Below are 19,353 nucleotides of genomic sequence, written 5' to 3' on the forward strand. Positions count from 1 at the left end.
TGATTCTTGAGTATTATTGTTATGTATTTTTAAACTTTGGGTAGAAGAGAAAAATTACCATTTTAATGTGAATGACAATTAATTTTTGTATGCACCAGTAATTTTGGTTTTGCCCAAGTTTTCCGTTATTATTGCATCTGACAATAATAAATGTGAGTGGCGAGATCAAAGCAGTGGTACTTTGTAATATTAACTTATTAAGAGCTGAAATGATTTTCTCCCAATATTGGCTTGGATAATTAAAGAATATGAAATATAGACCCTGGCAGATAGAATTTTGGTCAACTAATGTTGTCAACCGACATGACAAACAGGAAATACTTAGATCAACTGAAGACTGTTTTGACAACCGCCAAACCCATGAATTCTGACAGATGAAGATGACCGGCCTCTTTAAGAAGCAAAAGTGTGATGAAATGTGTGTGTGATGTGTAAATTATATCTATGTTAGTTACTAATGATCATTTTTTTCCCCAGTTACATATAGTGCTTCATTATTTGTTTTTAGTGTATGTGGTACACAAGTTTTGTATATTTGTTTGTAGTGCTAATATACAATGTACAATGTTAGTATATGCAAATACACTACACATGTATTAATGCTTTGAAATGTATTTAAATGTTTAACATTATTATGATTTAAGGTAAAATTAGATGATATCAATAAAGTAAGAATATTAGTTACTTGTATGAATATCTAACATGTGATTCAGTTATCCGAATGTGTCATTTATCTGGACAGTTTTGCTGGGAACCAGTGTCCGGATTAGCGAGGCTCCACTGTATTTACAGTATATCGCTACACAACAGGAGTATTTAGTATGAATATTTAATACAGTTTTTAGGAATCACGTTATCTATGGAATACTTAGATAGTATTGAACGATATCTTTGTTGAAATTTAACATCAAAATTTTAGCATACAAATCTTTAAAATCTCATGATATAAGTCGTACATACCTTTCTGGACACATGAACAGTTATCGCGAAAGCTTTGACCATACTGCTGATAAGACGCAGTATAATTCAGGTACAAATGATGAAACATTTCCTGACAGTTACTGTGCAAATTTTTTCAATATCAAATCTTCTGTTTTAGTCAAAGTTTTTAATGTTTGTGTACATTTATAAAATTCTGATATTATGTAATTATTCTAAATTTGCTTAAATTGAACATGTTTACATATGCTGAGTTGTGTAATATATGTGAACATGTTCAATTTAAACAAATTTAGAATAATTACATAATGTGAAGTCCTGGTGTATATCAAGCACATTTAGTCTACTACAGATAATTTGAAATTCAGGGGACTGGGTTTTTCCAAATATGAGTCCTGTTTTGGTGGATAATGACAAAAGAAAGACAGATAAAACATGTCTTTGGGCTATGTTGGGCAGTTGGTATTATGAAAGTATCCTTAATGTATGTCATGTGGCACTTCACAAAATTTGATTCTGGTGGTGACCTTATATAAATGAAATATTTATGAATGGGATGTAACCCAACATACAAAAGGTCCATGGGCCAGAATGCTCACCTGAGTCACATAATGGCTCTTCTGTTCTTCATCAGAAGATTTTTGAAGTTTATTCCCACAAAAAAGTTGAACCCAAATTTTGACCCCACACTAGCCACACAGGGTCATGACTCAGAGTTGTCAAATTTTTTAAATCACTGTCAGACATTTAGTCTGACATAGTTAAAGGTTCTGTCAGACCAGACAAAGTTATGTCACACCAGATATAGGCACCTTATATTGAACAAAATTTGAGAGTCTTTTACTGTTTTTAACAGTATTCCATCTCATGCACCACAAACACGTCATTCCTTTTTCCTGATCATAATCCAGCCAATCACAGTCAGTTTTGAACTTGCAAACACCACAGGTGTTTTTGTAATTTTTTAAAAGTAGTCCAGGTTCAGCAACTTTTCATTTCTTATCAGGAAGAGAACCATTAACAATTTTGATTGGCTTATGACACGGCCTTGCTGTTTGAGTGACCTTCACCTGCACATCCCATTCCTGAGCTTTATAAAATGGTTATCATGCCCAATTCTTTCAAATGGTCATCTGGACTGACATTTTCTAGTGAGTTATCGATCCAGACAACTTTTACTGCCTTGCAAACAGGACCAAGTTTTTGACAACTCTAATGATTTAACCGAATATGAATGCCACAACAAAGGGATAGCTGGGATGCATCTATAACAATATAATAACATGGAAACTTAAAATTGGCTCAGTTGAGCTAAAAATCAATTAACATTTAGAGTACAAGTTTCCTACTACAGGTATCAGAGACACAGGGTGGGGGTCCAAATTTCAAATTCAATAATAATTAAACATTTTCAGCATCAACAGCAGATATAAAAACATCGTAATCTTACTATTCTTATCTATGTTTTTCACTTCAACTTAGAAAATAGTCACCATCATCTTCATTTTTGAAAGTGTAGTATCACAAGATTATGAAAGCATTGCAAATTAGACATCTCATTCCAAGAAACTTGCAGCTGAAGATACATGTTCTTAGATAAACTCACTCAGAAATCCTCCTGTGGCTCATAACTTTGTGTAAAGTGTTGAGGAGTCATCCGAGGATTGCAAATTGTATAATATAATATAATATATATATATATATATATTTATATATATACTACACTTAAAGACCCAACTTTAAGTTAACGCCCCCAAATTTTACCTGTGTAGTGATCAATGATAAGCAGCTGCTCAATCAAACTTTTAACAATAGAGCTTAGGTTGATTGACGTTTGCAGAGACCATGGTCTACAGCTACCTGAGAAAGATGTTTTGATAACAATCATGGCTAATGATGACCAGCAGTCTTCAGATCTCGAGGAAAGCCCCAGTATACCTGAGTTTTGATAGCATTGACTCGCACCTAGAATATTTTAATTTCTACCGTCCCCTATACAATGCAATTTATCATCGTATTTTCTCTCTCCATCTTTATACATGTATTATAGATTAAACAATCGGAAATCAAACAATAATAAAAAAAAAAAAAACCCCAAACAAACATAAGTTATTGGAATACTTTCTATTAATGATTTATTGTGGCTTTATATTTATAAAACCATGAACAATTCTTTATTGGCGCAGCACATTAACATGTATAATGGTTATATTGCCCATGCGTAAAACTGTTACAGTAGTTTAAAAAATGCTTCTGTTTGAGATACCACATGGATTATAAATTACACAATCAGAAATCAAACAACAGTAAAAAAGCATAAATAAGTTATTGAGATATTTCTATTTATAATTTATCACGGCTTTATATTTAGAGAGAGAGAGAAAGAGAGAGAGAGTTATTGAGATTTATAATTTATCAGGGTTTTATATTTATAAAGATAAAGAGAGAGAGAGAGAGAGAGAGAGAGAGAGAGAGAGTTATTGAGCTATTTATAATTTATCACGGTTTTATGTTTATAAAGAGAGAGAGAGAGAAATGTGTAAAACTGTAGCAATAATATAGATGAAATAATATGGCATGGCAATAGTGTTGCATACGTATGACAATAATTACTCATTTAGTCAATGATTGAGAGTAAGGGAGAGAGAGAGAAAGGGGGGGGGTAGGGTAGACTAGCTATGTGTCAGCTTCTGTTTGGGATACCATCGTTACACAAACACTATGTCCACAGAAACCCTAAAGAGAGAGAGAGAGGAGGGGGGGGGGGGGGGGGGGGGACTTCGTGTCAGCTTCTGTTTGGGATACCACCATTACGCAAACACTACAGCTACAGAAACCCTACAGACGACCCATATTGAGGGGTATCTTGACCATTCTTCATTTGGTTGTACATGTACACAGATCTACTTGGATTTATTCATTCTCTCGAAACATGGATATTTTACCTACTACACCCACGACATCGCGAACTCCCGGGACACCAGGAAGTGCCTGGAAACGCTGGGTAATATTATATTTCGGAAATTATTTATATACGATATATAACAATTTAATTAGAAGTTTTAAAAAGCAAAGGTTTAGAAATGGGCTAAACCTGTCATTTGCAATACATAAATATGACCAAGTTTGAAGGTTTACGGGAAATAGAAATGCGGTATGCATGTAGGTAGAAATTTGAATTTTTTTTTTTTTTGCACAAATCAAGACACTAAGCATAATTTGTAATAACCTGAGAAATTTCCTGTGTATATCATAAAAATATACACAACAACTGATCTCTTGGCCAGGTAAATTCCAGGTAAATAACATTGACCATGGATAAGTTCAGCCCACATTCAGTCATCCGTGGAGCAACCATATGGTGTTTTTTTTTGGTCTTTAAGAGAACTCATTCTAACATTCTTAGACACATTTGTGAATTTATCTATTGTGTTACTTCATAGTGCAACTTAACAAAAGTAAAATGAAGAAATTATCTTGCATGCGATAAAAACCCGGATGCCAAACATCACCTTCTTCAATCACTAATTTATGATAAATACAAGCAATTGTATTTTCTGATATGAATAGACTTTCAATAAATTTATGAAACTTTGTCTCGATCTCCTTTTTATTTGAAGATATGAAAAATTTAACCTATAACATATATACAGCCTACGATTTTGGCAAGTATGTGTGTATATGTGTGTGTAAGATATTCTAATATTACAACAAATGAATGAACTTGTAACAAATGCAACTCTGCTTCATTAGGAGACAAGATTCATTTTTAGATTAAATGTGAAAAGTTTGTTAACAAAGAAAACCTTTTTGTGAAGTTATAGAAAATACTGTACAGAATTTTACTACACTTAATGATGAACAAAAAAATAGTTATAAAAACCACTGTACAGAATTTTACTACACTTAATGATGAACAAAAAAATAGTTATAAAAAACACTGTACAGAATTTTACTACACTTAATGATGAACAAAAAAATTTCATGCTGAAAAAATTAATATTCCAGTTCTTGAATTGATTTTCAATTAAATATCATAAACATCAAATCATTAACAAAGTTGTACAATCTGAATTTCAAACAGTTTATATCCTTTCAAATTTATCTAACTGTATACAGCATATGTATTAGGGCTAAAATGATACGTTCCCTTCACGATACGATACATATTGCAATACCTATATGCCATGATTCAATACTTTCAATTTGATACAAATTAAAGAAGAAACCAATAATAACATTGAAGAAAAATTCAATTACTAAGATTCAATATCATAATTTTAAAAGCAAAATGTTTCAAAACTGCCAAATGGTAAGATGCCTATTGGCTCTATAACCTAAACTGATGATTTAATGTTCATTATTATTTTCGTCAGCCTCAAGGCAAACAACAGTCTGAACGTTGTTCAATGCTATTTTGTCCCTCATCCAGTAGGGCTGTGTATTGTCTGGAAATTCCGTATTGCGATATTTCAAACGGTATTGCGATATGTATTGCAATATTTTCACTAAGAATTAAAATGATCTTACCTTATCAAGTAAGATAAAATATTACCTCAATCAGCCACGTACCTCAACAATCACATGACGACTTACACTAATTATTGAGTGTTTTGGCGGTGTGATATGAGGTTATATTATTGAAATAATTGATATGATTGGGGAATAAATAGAATTCTAACTGCATGAAAATCCACCTCATCAAGGAGTCTTATTTGCACTTTACAATTATGCAATTTGATAATTTTATACATGTAATAGATGATTTGAGCATATATTCCCTATTAAAAATGTGTTTGTGAAACAATAGGTAGATTAGGGGAAAAAAGTCTTTGCCTCTAGTATATATATTTTAAAAGCTTTTGTTTTATATTTTGAATTGTATTTGGGTTGTATTTGGTGTATTTTAAAAGCTTTTGTTTTATATTTTGAATTGTATTTGGGTTGTATTTGGTGTATTTTAAAAGCTTTTGTTTTATATTTTGAATTGTATTTGGGTTGTATTTGGTGTATTTTAAAAGCTTTTGTTTTACATTTTGAATTGTATTTAGGTTGTATTTGGTGTATTTTAAAAGCTTTTGTTTTATATTTTGAATTGTATTTGGGTTGTATTTGGTGTATTTTAAAAGCTTTTGTTTTATATTTTGAATTGTATTTGGGTTGTATTTGGTGTCAAACACAAGGGTTTACCCTGCTTTTTGCTTTAAAACTTAAAAGCAATTAAGGCCACACCAATTTGTAAAATAGTTCTTCAGATTTTCAAACAAAAAAGTGAGGCGAGAGGGCGAAATTATTTTACAAATATTATTTTTAATATTGGAGATAAAAATTATGAGGCGAGCGAATACAAGAAATATAAATATTTTTGATTGAATTAAGTGATTTTAAAAGGCGAGCGCCTAAAAATAAAGATCTAAAATCTTCAGATATCATTTGTTTACCACATAAACTTAATATTTTTCAACTTTGTTGATATAGTTTACAATGAATAAGAAGTATTTCAGGTTTCAAAGACTTATTTTCTTTATACCTAATACATGTACTTTGCAACATCAATTGATAAGGTCTTTTTGAAGAATTTTATTTAAGTTTCATTTCTACAAACTTTCGATTCAGAGATATGCATATTGCTAGGGACACGTCCAGTTTTGAAATCTCCATTGCATCGCTTTGAGCATCTTCTTGAATTTTGATAGGACATCACCAAACCTTTTGTGAATTTGTCGTTAACTGTCGGTCCTCGATCAGTACCCCTTGCTTGTTGTAAGAGGCGAATAAATGGGACAGTCCTTCAGATAGGACTGCAAAAACTGAGATCCGTGTCACAGCAGGTGTAGCACGATAAAGATCCCTCCCTGCCATAAGCACTGAGCATAGGCCTAAATTTTGCAGCCCTTCACCGACAATGGTAACGTCTTCATGTGAGTGAAATATTCTCAAGACAGACTTTGGACAATATATAATCAATCAATCGTACACTGTTGATGTTCTCTACATAGTGGCATCAAATAGCACTTCAAAAGTTTCATCGGCTTCCAGTTCGATTGCAGCATAAGGAGCAACTTCCAATCCAGTGTTATGAAGTATCGTACATATTAAGATAGACATCATGAATAACTTAAAACACCGTATTACACTGTTAGAAAATTTCTCGAGAGCCCGCGCTTCTGTCATTTGTCAGCACATACACCAAGGTCATTTGTGCGCTTGTTGTAAAAAGTCGAAAATATTTTACGGATATTTTTTAACACGCGGGCGGATATTATTTTTTGATAATATTATAATTTGGATTTATTACAAATAGAATCGGCGAATCCGACGAACTAGATTACAAATTGGCATGGCCTAAGGCTCGATTGTAGTTGTCAAGTACATGTACCACTTGTATGTTTTGATTGATTTCATTATCGCTATAACCCCAAGAGCCCCCTCTTTAAGGTTTGTTTTGAATTCTTTAGATAAGGCTTTCTTGTAGTACATCTCTGTCACTCGTTTTTCTCATATTCTATATGGTTTCACTTTTTATAAATCCCATAAAAATGAAGGATTATGTGCGCTTTTGCGTTTCAAATACTGGAATTTAGTGTTTGTCGGTTTGACGTACATTTTAAAATGCAAGATGCGAGTTGTCTCAAATTGCTTTCCTTTATACACCATAGTGTCCAAGTAAGTAATTATTTAAAGTCAGCAATACACAATTTAATCAGTTGGTGAGTAAAATTAACTATAGTGAATATATCACGGATTTCTTTCTCTTCTCTGCAAAGTATACTAATCCTTCATCACGATAACGCCCGTGCCAGTGATACATGCGATTTTAGTATAGGAATCCTGAACTTAATTCCGAGCACGAACATTTTGTCCGTATATCCGTACTGAAAAAACCTATCGCAATACGATATTTTTTGTCAAAGAACCGCAATACACTGGAATATCAATATCATTGTGATGCCTTTATCATCCTGGTAAAAACAATAAAACAATAAGCACAGGCCGAGCTTGATGTATTTTACTGAAACGTATCGAACCGAAAATCGAGGCAATGAATTGAACATTGAATCGAGCATTTATATTGAAACAGTATTGATATTTCGGTGAATCGTTTCAGCCCTAGTTGGTATGACCACATTAAGGTAGTGAACCGGAGCCATGTTTTCACTTCGAGAAATTGAAAGTACAATTACTGAATAGAGAACTGTTGAAAAATCCTGCATTAGATTAATTTCTTGTGTTTGATTGGTAATATTAACCACATTAGAGGTATATAAGATCAACTTCTCTAGGCATTGAATGAGGTGCATTTACTTTGTATGAGACGGGAATGGGCAAAAAAGCTTTGTTTTCATTCTGAACATGTTGGGCTGAGATGCACACACTAGCTAGAGTATTCATACACTGTACAGACTTTAGTGATTCAGGCTTTACAGCTATAAGCAGATATCATGAAAACTTTGTGATGCTTTTTATTAAAGGATTAAAAAGTAAATATGTGATTATGTTCCATGTTCTACATGTATAAACACTAATAGATAGCCATAGTCTTATTACATGTATATATACAGCTATATAGATAGCCATAGTCTTATTACATGTATATATACAGCTATATAGATAGCCATAGTCTTATTACATGTATATATACAGCAATATATATAGCCATAGACTTATTATGCAGGGTTCGAAATTAACTTTTTCAAGCACTAGTCCGTACGGACTAGTAACTGTTGATGTTCACTAGTCAGCAAAGCATTTCACTAGTCCGTCCAGTATATAATAAAATGATCTTCATTTTAGGCCACATTTAAAAATATGTTTGTTTCCCCTCTCCCGACCCTAAATTTCACATATGGGTAGGTAGGTAGGTAAAAAGTTTTTTTTTTCTACAACAATAATTTTTGTACTAAATTTCCATGGCAATATACTAAGACATACTACAAGGTAGTATGCTTTAAACCAATCAGTGAATACCTTTAATAGGATGACCGGTAGAAGTGTAATTGTTTGTTAATATTTGTCATTTTGTTGATGGTTGAGACAATCATATCACATCTTTTATTGTTTGTATTGCTTTCTGTTCGGAAATAAAAAAAAAAATGTCGCTGAAAAATATGAATAAAAACTTTTGGGTTGGCGGGAATTTCACTGGGTCGGTCGGGTGAGGGGAAACAAACTATCTTTTTTTTTTTTGGCCTTATTCAATACTATTTAATCAAATCAAACACATCACAGTTGCAAACAATTCAATTTCTGACGCCTATAGAAGAAAAAGAGACCACCATATTTTATTTCGCATTCAAGATCTTCAGAAGCATACAATATTAACCTCCGAGTTAATCCTTTTATAAATGTCCGTAAGTGCGTTCGAGATCGACGTTCCTGTTGTTTTGGTGCTCAGATCTTAAAGTCACAAGAGTTCGAAATTTTATCAATAAAGTAAAAAAAATTCACTCGATTGACCAAGTCATGAGCTATAGTGTTATGAACTACTGTGTTAGAGTCACGAATGTCGAGAAAATGTGCGCACAAACGTGCATGTTTTCAGACCACACTACTTGCAATTCTTGCACCTAGAACACGTTCTCGTGATGTGTACTCGGCGTTCGGAATCGGCAGGAATTTGACAATTTGTGCACGTTCGAAGAACGGCGGTCTCGAACACACTCTATGTGTTAGGAAGATCAGGCTGTCATAGTCATGCAAACACTTGACCATGCAGGTAATCAACCATAAGTTCAAACATCTAAGAGACTCAGACAGATCTTGCTAAAAATCTTTACCAATTCAAGATTGATTTCTGGATTTTCACTAGTCCGTACGGACTAGTAATATAGAGAGTTCACTAGTCCGACACGTTTTTTACTAGTCTCGGACTTACGGACATGAGTTAATTTCGAACCCTGTTATGTATATATACAACCAGTGATTTTTCTACATTTTTTACAAGGGTCCTGTGGCCTTCGAATTGGGATTTTTTACAAGGGTCCTGTGGCTTTCGAATTGGGATTTTTTTTTGGACATTTCAGTCAAATTGGGAAAAATCAATTTTATCAAAAATAAGTTTTAAAATCATATCAAACATTAAATTATCTTTATTTAATTTACACATCTAATTTTCTTTAACCTTCTAAAATTTTAAACTATTCTATCCAAATCATCATTCCCATAACTCTTTGTTAAGTCTTATGTATATAATTCACATCGAATGTTTAAAATTTTCAAATATATGTTAAATTTTCTTTTCATAATTCTATTATTGGGAAAAATGCAAGCTACATTGGGGGGAAACTGGCAATTTTTAGGAGAGGAAAGGGCCGAAATTCGGACTCAAAATGAGCCTTAAAAAAAATCACTGACAACTATATATAGCCGTAGTCTTATTACATGTATATATACAGCTATAGTTAGCCGTAGTCTTATTACATACATACATATATATATATATATATATAAAGTCTCTGTTTTGGAAGTAAAATATAGAAAAAACTCTAAACACTTTGTTGAACAAAGTGTTTAGAGTTTTATATATATATATATATATATATATAGTGTGTGTGTGTGTGTGTGTGCGTGTGCAAGTATGATAAATAAAAATTAAAAAAATACATAGTATCATAATTTTGATTTTCATTGAATTCTGCACACTAAGTTTTTTTTGTGCCTCTCTCTTAATTTGTTTCCTGCCTCTATAAACTGATGTTTTCTTCTCACTTATACTTGTTATTGTACAAAGTCCATCACTTTAACACTTTAAATGTGACAAATTATAAAACCAAAATGATTCAGTGAATTTCTATCACGAGATCATACATTGATCACTACTGTGCAATGCTTTAAGACAATCAGGCCTAAATAAAAATTACTGTGGTTCCACTTAAACCCCACCAGCCCTAAATTATATTCTCTACTCTTGAATTATTTAAACATATTGTTCAAGAGATTATTGAATAAACATTGTTTTAATATGAGTTCACATTTCATGATTTGTCATTATTTCATAGGTAATTATTCACTGGCGGATTTAAGGGTTTTTTCAAAGGTCAGAACAATCCATGGAATACATGGATATAAATAACATAAATGACATTCATTAAAATATCACTTTTTTAACAGAATATCATCAAAAACATTTTATTTCTTCAAATCAGAATTTTTAAATTGGTCAAAATTACTGAAGTGCATGCATGTTCAATTGATTTTGACTGGATAATGCTTTAACTTTAATACATAGCTTAAAATAACGTCATTGCTACATGGGATTTATTATATGAATGTTCAAGATAATCACCATCTTGCTATCAAATAAAGATTTTGATGACTTTTATTATCCTATTGTGCAATTTTCAGTACAATATAGATTTTTCCTGTTTTCTGTAAATCAAATATCTTAATTCCATTAGTAGAGGCTATGTCAGCCATACCAGGGATTTATCAATGCTGTTTTTACTACCGGTAAACGGTACCTTTCCCCTCTTAAAAAAAACCGAAATTTCCCCTTCTGGAGATGGAAAATTTCCCTATCAACACAACATTTAAAAATATTTATTTCTGATACGTCGTGGTTTTTCCGTTTTTATCCGATTGTGGTTTTATTACATATCCTGATTTACCTTCTTTGTCATTAAAACGGTTTTCGTTATACCGTCAACTTTGTGGCAAGTTTAAGCTTCAAAGTGATGTGTTGATCGGTAAGAATGTCGCATATTGCGAATTCATACAAGGAAAGATGCTGTTGGGATGCCAACAGTAGAGAAGCTAAATTTAAGAGTCAAAGTTCAAAACAAATAAAGTATACGTGAATGTGAAAGTGTAGAACCCATGGCAAACAACAGTAAGTCCGTAAAGTCAGTGGAAGAGGGAAATGTATCGTAACAACGTTTGTAGTGAAGGTGAGGAAGGAGAAAAGAATTTATCAAATGAAGATTTACACCAACTTGTTGAATTGTTCAAAAACAAGAAAAACAGAAAAATTGACTTGTAAACTTGGAAAAGAAAATTAAACAACAGTACTGATCTCACATGGTTTTTGCTTACTTTTGTTATTATTTCATATTTTTTCCTAAATAATCATGGGTTTTTTGGCCTTAATAAACTATGGAAAGAACCTCCAGAAGGTCTCAGAATGCAGGATTTTGCTCCATTTATCTCAAAATTTTTCAGGAAGGGGCATGCCCCCGGACCCCTCCCTCCCCCCCAGCATATTCGCGCCTCTGGCGCTCATGTCGAGCCTGTGGCTCTCAATTTTCCCCTTTTACAGGAAAAGGGTAGTAAAATAAAATAGCTAGATAAATCCCTGAATACATACATGGAGGGATGGCAGGTACAATCCCACCACATATCTCAGGGCTAGGTAGAAAATAAATATAATTGCCTATTCATATCCACTTTCAGTTATAAAACACTAAATGTTAATTGACACAATACTTCTCATTACCAGCTCGTTGGAGTTATCGCGCTTTGATGACTCTTGTGCGTCATTGGTAAGAAAATGCACAAATCTCGCGAGTAAGTGCGAGATTACTGGGACATAAACGAAACGTTCAGAGCACCCCCCCCCCCCCCTCCCCCCTTTAAGAGTTAAAATACATGGTGTATTTTAAATGAAATTACCATTAGTCAAACTACATTTTTCAAATATTCTAGCACTATCTTATTAAAGATGTTACATGTTTTTTAAACTCCACCACACCTATATTAAAAATTCCAAACAACGATGTTCTTTGGACACCCAAGTCCATCAATATTTTGTAATTTTCAAATTAACTTAGATGCAGTTTGGAAACGCATTAGGTGTGTTAATTAGTGTTATAAACGTATTTTAAAAATGCAGTTTGGCATATACATGTATATAACTTGTTCTAAAATATGGAAAATAACGGGGTGGGGTGGGGGGGGGGGGGGGGGGGGGGGGTTACGTGTACGATTACAAAGTCCATGTCATATGAACCTGTCCTAATTGTATGATAAAATAGAATGTCTTCAGAGTCTGACAGAATAACTTTAAAAACATATTCATCACATAAATTACAAGAAAAGTTCTTGTGTTGGATGTGCATATCGGTTTTTCCCTTCACAGTTCTTCTTGCGATTGACGCTTTATATCGGTCAGATTTGGCAAATTTAGTAGCTCTCTTCCTCACATAGTTTAATAAGTTCGTCTGTTTTCTTGTAAGAATAATCAATTCCTAAATTTGACTTTAGAATTTTCATCAGTGTTTTGGTTTGCAGTCAGTTATTATTACGTATGCCTAAGTAATGTGTTTACATTATGTTGTCCCGGTAGCAGGACTTTACGCGCCTTTAATTTGAAGAGTTCCACTAATGGAAATGATAAGTATTGAACCCCTTAAAAATGCATGGGGTCAGTAGAATCCACTTCCCTGGGGAAATTTTCTGCATCTGCTCATATACATGTTGCCAAGCTTGCTCCAACACATTATAAATGGACTGGCATGTTGGTCTAAAGCCGGTGAAGGTTTATGCTTCGACTGATGTTTTGAATAAAATGTTATTTCCCAAACTTTAACATCAATGCATTAGTGATGAAACGATTGTCGCCGACAATCGATTGTTAATCATTTTTGGCTCTTTGATTTCGATTCTATTTTTCATAATCGATTGTCGCTTGTACACTAATTAAAATCTAATCCGAGATTCATTAAACTGTTAATCCCACTTTTATATCGATACATGTGCGGGGGAGAGTCAGAGTGGACTCCACATTAAAAAGTGGGAATTCAGTGACACCAGCTAGTGTGTATGCTGCACATACCCATAAAACTAAATAGAAATGACTCCAAAAATAATAAACATTTATTAACTACATGTAAATACTGATTATATTGATCATTGATTGATACAGTTCTTCCGATTATGACCGAATATCGATTATGAAATTTTCCCGATTTTTCAACACTACAATGCATGCACCTGTCATAAGAAAATCAGCACTTACTCCTGTTCATTCATTTTCACATGTTCTCTATCCTGGATTTAAATTAATAACACCATTATTTACCTCTATTGGCATTAAAAAAATGAAAATCTAAAGTCAGAAAATTTGGAAGAATTGGTAAATAAGTTGACACATTTTATTACTCAGAAAGCTTTTAGATATATATAACTTTTGAATGAAAATCCAAAGTCTGAAAATTTGATAAAATCAGTAAACACAGTGACACATTTTACTTCTCGGAAAGGTTTTAGACATCTAACTTTTGATTACGTATAAATTTCTGTGGATATCTGCAACAATTTTTTTCTAACTATTTCAAAATCATAAGCTTTCCGAGAAATGAAATGCATGATCACTAATTATTACAAATTTTCTGACTTTCGATTTCCCATTCTTTTTTCAACCACCAACAGAGATAAACTCAAAATTGACACCTGAGACAAGGAACATGTAAAAATGGATTAATAGTAATACGCCAGTTTCAAGATAGGTCCGAGTCATTTCCCTTTGTAGAACTCTCTCATATATAGTAAGGCGCGAAACAACTTGTTTACATGCGGGAGTGGGACAGATATTCATCACTACATAAGTGAATCTGCTCTGTAAGTTTCTCATACGCAGTTTCATCACCCAAATTCGACAGATACAAAAATTAGTAAATGATAAGTATTCAGGTAGTAATTAAATATGTGGAATTCTTATTACATCATGTTATTTCGTTGCTTGTATGCATCATATCCAGGATATTACTTGCAAACATGACATTGTTTTTATGTTTCCACTTCAGTTAAACATTTCTTTCGATAGTATTTTGCATAATTTCCTACATTTACATATATTTAATTTTTAACACATTTTATCATCTTTCTCACTGACTGTAGGTCCACTCTGTCCCACTTAGGTATTCAAAGTTCCACTAAATTCACCTACTGCACAGAAGAGTTCTCATCTCGAAACTGGCATATTTTAAAATTTTCTAATGACGGGTGCATGCATTCATGTGAAAATTGTGGATAATTCGATCGTCTATTTTAAATCCAGGTATATATTTGAGTTGAAATATCAGTTGAAGCATAAACCATCATCAGATCTGGCATTAACACATTTTCCAGAATCAAACTATGCCCCTGTTCACTTCTAACTTCTATAGAAAAATAGGGGGGGGGGGGGGGTTCAAAATGGGCACAAATGCAAAAACAGTAAAATATTAAAATTTATACCTATTTCATTAGGCTGGCAGTCCCTGAAGCTAGATGGTGTGGAATTCGTATGTCTCATTTAATATACAAGTGTTACCAGTTGTCCTGAATAAAATTAAAAAAATGATTATACGCATATTGGCATCCTGCCATAACTTCATCATCACTTCATGTTTCTAAATAAATCAACTGATTTCAATGACAAAAACACATTATAATATATCAACTTACGTATGGAGGAATTCAAGTGAAAATTGTAATATATATCCCTGTTCGAGAAATCTCCTTAATATGAAAAATAAGTGACTTGTAACATAAGACGATATAAACAACTTCGTCTTCCTTTTCACTGTTTGTGTGGTTATCTCGTACTTAGATTATTCCACTTCCAGGGACGACCTTCGTATTTCCACTGACAATCGCAAATTGAAAAACTCAAAAGCCCATTCAGACTACGGGGTTGAAAAACAATGAGGATCAGGAACGGGGGTCATTTAAGGACATAAGTGTCTGATCCAGAGGTTTAGGTACAACTGTCTTGAAATAGGGGGCGCTACCATCGTCGCGACTAGTTGGAGAGAGACGATCGATTGATTGAATGTTTAAATTTGTATACTTTGTTAACTTTACGGTTAATATTTTTTAGCATACATATCGTACAGTGTTTAAGGAATTCAATCACATATAAATCCATATATATATCACAGGTTCGTATTCATATGCATTGATTTCTGCTATTAGGTATATGCTCGAATTATCTCGGATGTTTTTATTATGTTTAGGTTGTTTATAACATTGTAAACAAACTAATTTGCTCCAATACATTTCATGTAATCTACCCTCTTTTCTAAAATCAAACACCAAATTTATTTTTGGTCCATATATTATGAAAGTTGTACCATAGAATTTTATAGATAAATGTTAGTTCTGTCAGAGACATTAATCTCGGCGAGATTCGTCAAGGCTGGATATTTGGACTGACGCCTCTTCCGAATCTCAGACCAGTGTCACATAAAGTGATTCGGGAAATCTTGCCTGAACTTCGGCCGCTTGTTGCGATTAAAATGGGTTAAATTAAATTTCTTGTCCGCTTCAACTTTTCGCCTTAGACATCCTATTAACTCCCTATCACAATGAGACATGCATTTCTTACCTTTACAAGGTGTAAATCCCACAGTAATTCAAGTTGGCTATTTTCGAAGCCATTGCAAACGGCCACCATTTCATATTTTACCTTCTCAACATTGAAGAGTTCCGATAGTTTAGGACGCCTTCAAATAGATTGATTAAATATTACACAGTTTTCTTTTTATTGCTTTTAATTTTTATGCTTAAATGCTTTGTACAAAGTCATTGTCAACCAGTAACTTCTGTATTTTCAATCATAGTACAAATTGTCATGAAGTAGTATATCGGAACCAGCATCAGTGATGTGAATATTCAGGAGAATTATGTAAGATAATGCATATATGACAATTTCATAAACAATGGATTCTATATACAGTATAATCTGTCTAAACCGGCTGTGTGTACTTCCAAAGAAATTGGCTGGTTTACACAGAGTCCGGAGTGCAGAATGTTGAAAAGTATGAGAGTTGCTTCCCTTGTATTCGCTGTCAATTATGCATACGTGTGTAACGAATGCTAATGTTTTATTATATCACAAAAGAATTCAGAATGTGAAAATATAAATGTCAGTGTTTTATCATCGTGTTCTTTTAATCACTGATATATGTCTCAGACAAGGAGAAGTTACTAATCACTGATATATGTCTGAGACTAGGAGAAGTTACTAATCACTGATATATGTCTGAGACTAGGAGAAGTAACTAATCACTGATATAAGTCTGAGACTAGGAGAAGTTACTAATCACTGATATAAATCTGAGACTAGGAGAAGTTACTATTCGCTAATATAAGTCTGAGACTAGGAGAAGTTACTAATCACTGATATATGTCTGAGACTAGGAGAAGTTACTAATCACTAATATAAGTCTGAGACTAGGAGAAGTTACTAATCACTGATATATGTCTGAGACTAGGAGAAGTTACTAATCACTGATATAAGTCTGAGACTAGGAGAAGTTACTAATCACTGATATATGTCTGAGACTAGGAGAAGTCACTAATCACTGATATACGTCTGAGACTAGGAGAAGTTACTAATCACTGATATATGTCTGAGACTAGGAGAAGTTACTAATCACTGATATAAGTCTGAGACTGGGATAAGTTACTAATCACTGATATATGTCTCAGACTAGAAGTTACTAATCACTGATATATGTCTGAGACTAGGAGAAGTTACTAATCACTGATTTAAGTCTGAGACTAGGAGAAGTTACTAATCACTGATATAAGTCTGAGACTAGGAGAAGTTACTAATCACTGATATAAGTCTGAGACTAGGAGAAGTTACTATTCGCTAATATAAGTCTGAGACTAGGAGAAGTTACTAATCACTGATATAAGTCTGAGACTAGGAGAAGTTACTAATCACTAATATAAGTCTGAGACTAGGAGAAGTTACCAATCACTGATATAAGTCTGAGACTAGGAGAAGTTACTAATCACTGATATACGTCTGAGACTAGGAGAAGTTACTAATCACTGATATAAGTCTGAGACTAGGAGAAGTTAATAATCACTGATATACGTCTGAGACTAGAAGAAGTTACTAATCACTGATTTAAGTCTGAGACTAGGAGAAGTTACTAATCACTGATATACGTCTGAGACTAGGAGAAGTTACTAATCACTGATATATGTCTGAGACTAGGAGAAGTTACTAATCACTGATATATGTCTGAAACTAGGAGAAGTTACTAATCACTGATATATGTCTGAAACTAGGAGAAGTTACTAATCACTGATATAAGTATCGGACTAGGAGAAGTTACTAATCGCTGATATAAGTCTGAGACTAGGAGAAGTTACTAATCACTGATTTAAGTCTGAGACTAGGAGAAGTTACTAATCACTGATATAAGTATCGGACTAGGAGAAGTTACTAATCACTGAAATATGTCTGAGACTAGGAGAAGTTACTAATCACTGATTTAAGTCTGAGACTAGGAGAAGTTACTAATCACTGATATATGTCTGAGACTAGGAGAAGTTACCAATCACTGATATATGTCTCAGATTTTGTACAATTATATCTTATTAAACTAGTTGTCTAGTAAAATTTAGGAAATGGTGCAAGAGTGGAATTTCATTTTACTAGAGGAAACTGGGGGCATTACTACCTGGTACATGTATTTCAGAAATGATCACCATCTTCCCTACATAGGCATATTGTATATTGATTACTTCTACGAACATTCCAGAGTGTGTTTTCGGGTTTAATAGAATTTTTCCTGCCACATATTCCAGGGTTGGCAAAAATGTGGTCAGTATGAGTATTGAATGGGCTGGTGGTCAATACTGGTTAAAACCAGTCAATACTGGTTAATACTGGTCAATTGAAAATTATTTGGTCATTATAGTCTGTGTTATTTATTTTAAATGTTTTAAGTGACCATTATGGTAAATACTGTAATTCATAACATGCACTATCAGTTTATAATATACTTATAAGTCATAATATCAAATAAATAACATACAAATGACTCTGTTGAATTGGGGAAGATGTAAGCTTCTGTTCAAATTCCATGTTTAACAAGAACTACCTATAAGTATTGTTTCATCAATCTTCATTTTAACTGTTGAATTTGAGGGGGTGGGTTGGTGATGTTTTCATAACAATAACACACACACACAGGACATCCCTGGTCCAAGCCTTTTTTTGTTTTTTGTTTATCAACACCTGTCAATTCTGCTTCCTGTGCTCAGGTAATGTCCAGCTACCTTTTATTCTTATTCTGTCCAGGTATATGTATTAACAGGTCTGTCTCCAATTGTCAAGCTATGCTATAGAACTGTGACCATCTGTTAGGTACTTTAGATATTTCGGTCAGTTTCAGCAAACCAAATATATTAAACTTATGAAATTACATTTGATTATCTAATGAAAAATATTGATCAACAATTGATCCATATAATGAAAACACTTAATTTATCTTTATCTTTGCAAGAAATGTACAAAAATAGGAAAATGGACAGTTTAAATCACAATTGACCAGTATTGACCACTTGGGGAGTATTGACGGGGATAGTTAAAACCACTGGTAAAAACCGGGGGCGGTTTTAACCGTCCAACCCTGTATTACACGCCCAAGAAAGATATGGCATGTCAAAGTTGTGTGTTAACAATTGAACATT

The 19,353-nt window shown here is 33.2% G+C and overlaps 2 protein-coding genes across 11 annotated transcripts in view; one reads left to right on the forward strand and one right to left on the reverse strand.

Annotated features, from left to right (window-relative positions):
• The window catches only part of LOC125649886 (WD repeat and SOCS box-containing protein 1-like), a 50,776-nt gene extending 35,306 nt beyond the window's left edge, over positions 1-15,470 (reverse strand). For 3 of the 9 annotated variants that reach the window (XR_007360837.2, XR_008799975.1, XM_048877772.2), the window contains exons 1-2: positions 15,322-15,468; positions 15,112-15,195 (exon numbers count right to left, since the gene is read on the reverse strand). Coding sequence is in view for 6 of the 9 variants with exons in the window: in XM_048877772.2 (XP_048733729.2) it covers positions 15,112-15,169 (58 nt within the window). In the remaining 3 variants the exon portion in view is untranslated. Of the gene's footprint in view, positions 1-15,111; positions 15,196-15,321 lie in introns of all 9 variants that reach the window. The other 6 variants (XM_048877763.2, XM_048877741.2, XM_048877756.2 and 3 more) reach the window with 4 other exon arrangements.
• A 15-nt stretch (positions 15,471-15,485) lies between these two features.
• Positions 15,486-19,353, forward strand: part of LOC125650057 (serine/arginine repetitive matrix protein 2-like) — a 59,673-nt gene continuing 55,805 nt past the window's right edge. The window contains exon 1 of one of the 2 annotated variants that reach the window (XM_048878011.1): positions 15,486-15,617. The gene's annotated coding sequence lies outside the window, so the exon portion shown is untranslated. Of the gene's footprint in view, positions 15,798-19,353 lie in introns of both variants that reach the window. The other variant, XM_048878003.2, reaches the window with a different exon arrangement.

This window comes from Ostrea edulis, chromosome 1 (genome assembly GCF_947568905.1).
Source record: "Ostrea edulis chromosome 1, xbOstEdul1.1, whole genome shotgun sequence".
In the NCBI taxonomy this organism is placed as follows: Eukaryota; Metazoa; Mollusca; class Bivalvia; order Ostreida; family Ostreidae; genus Ostrea; species Ostrea edulis.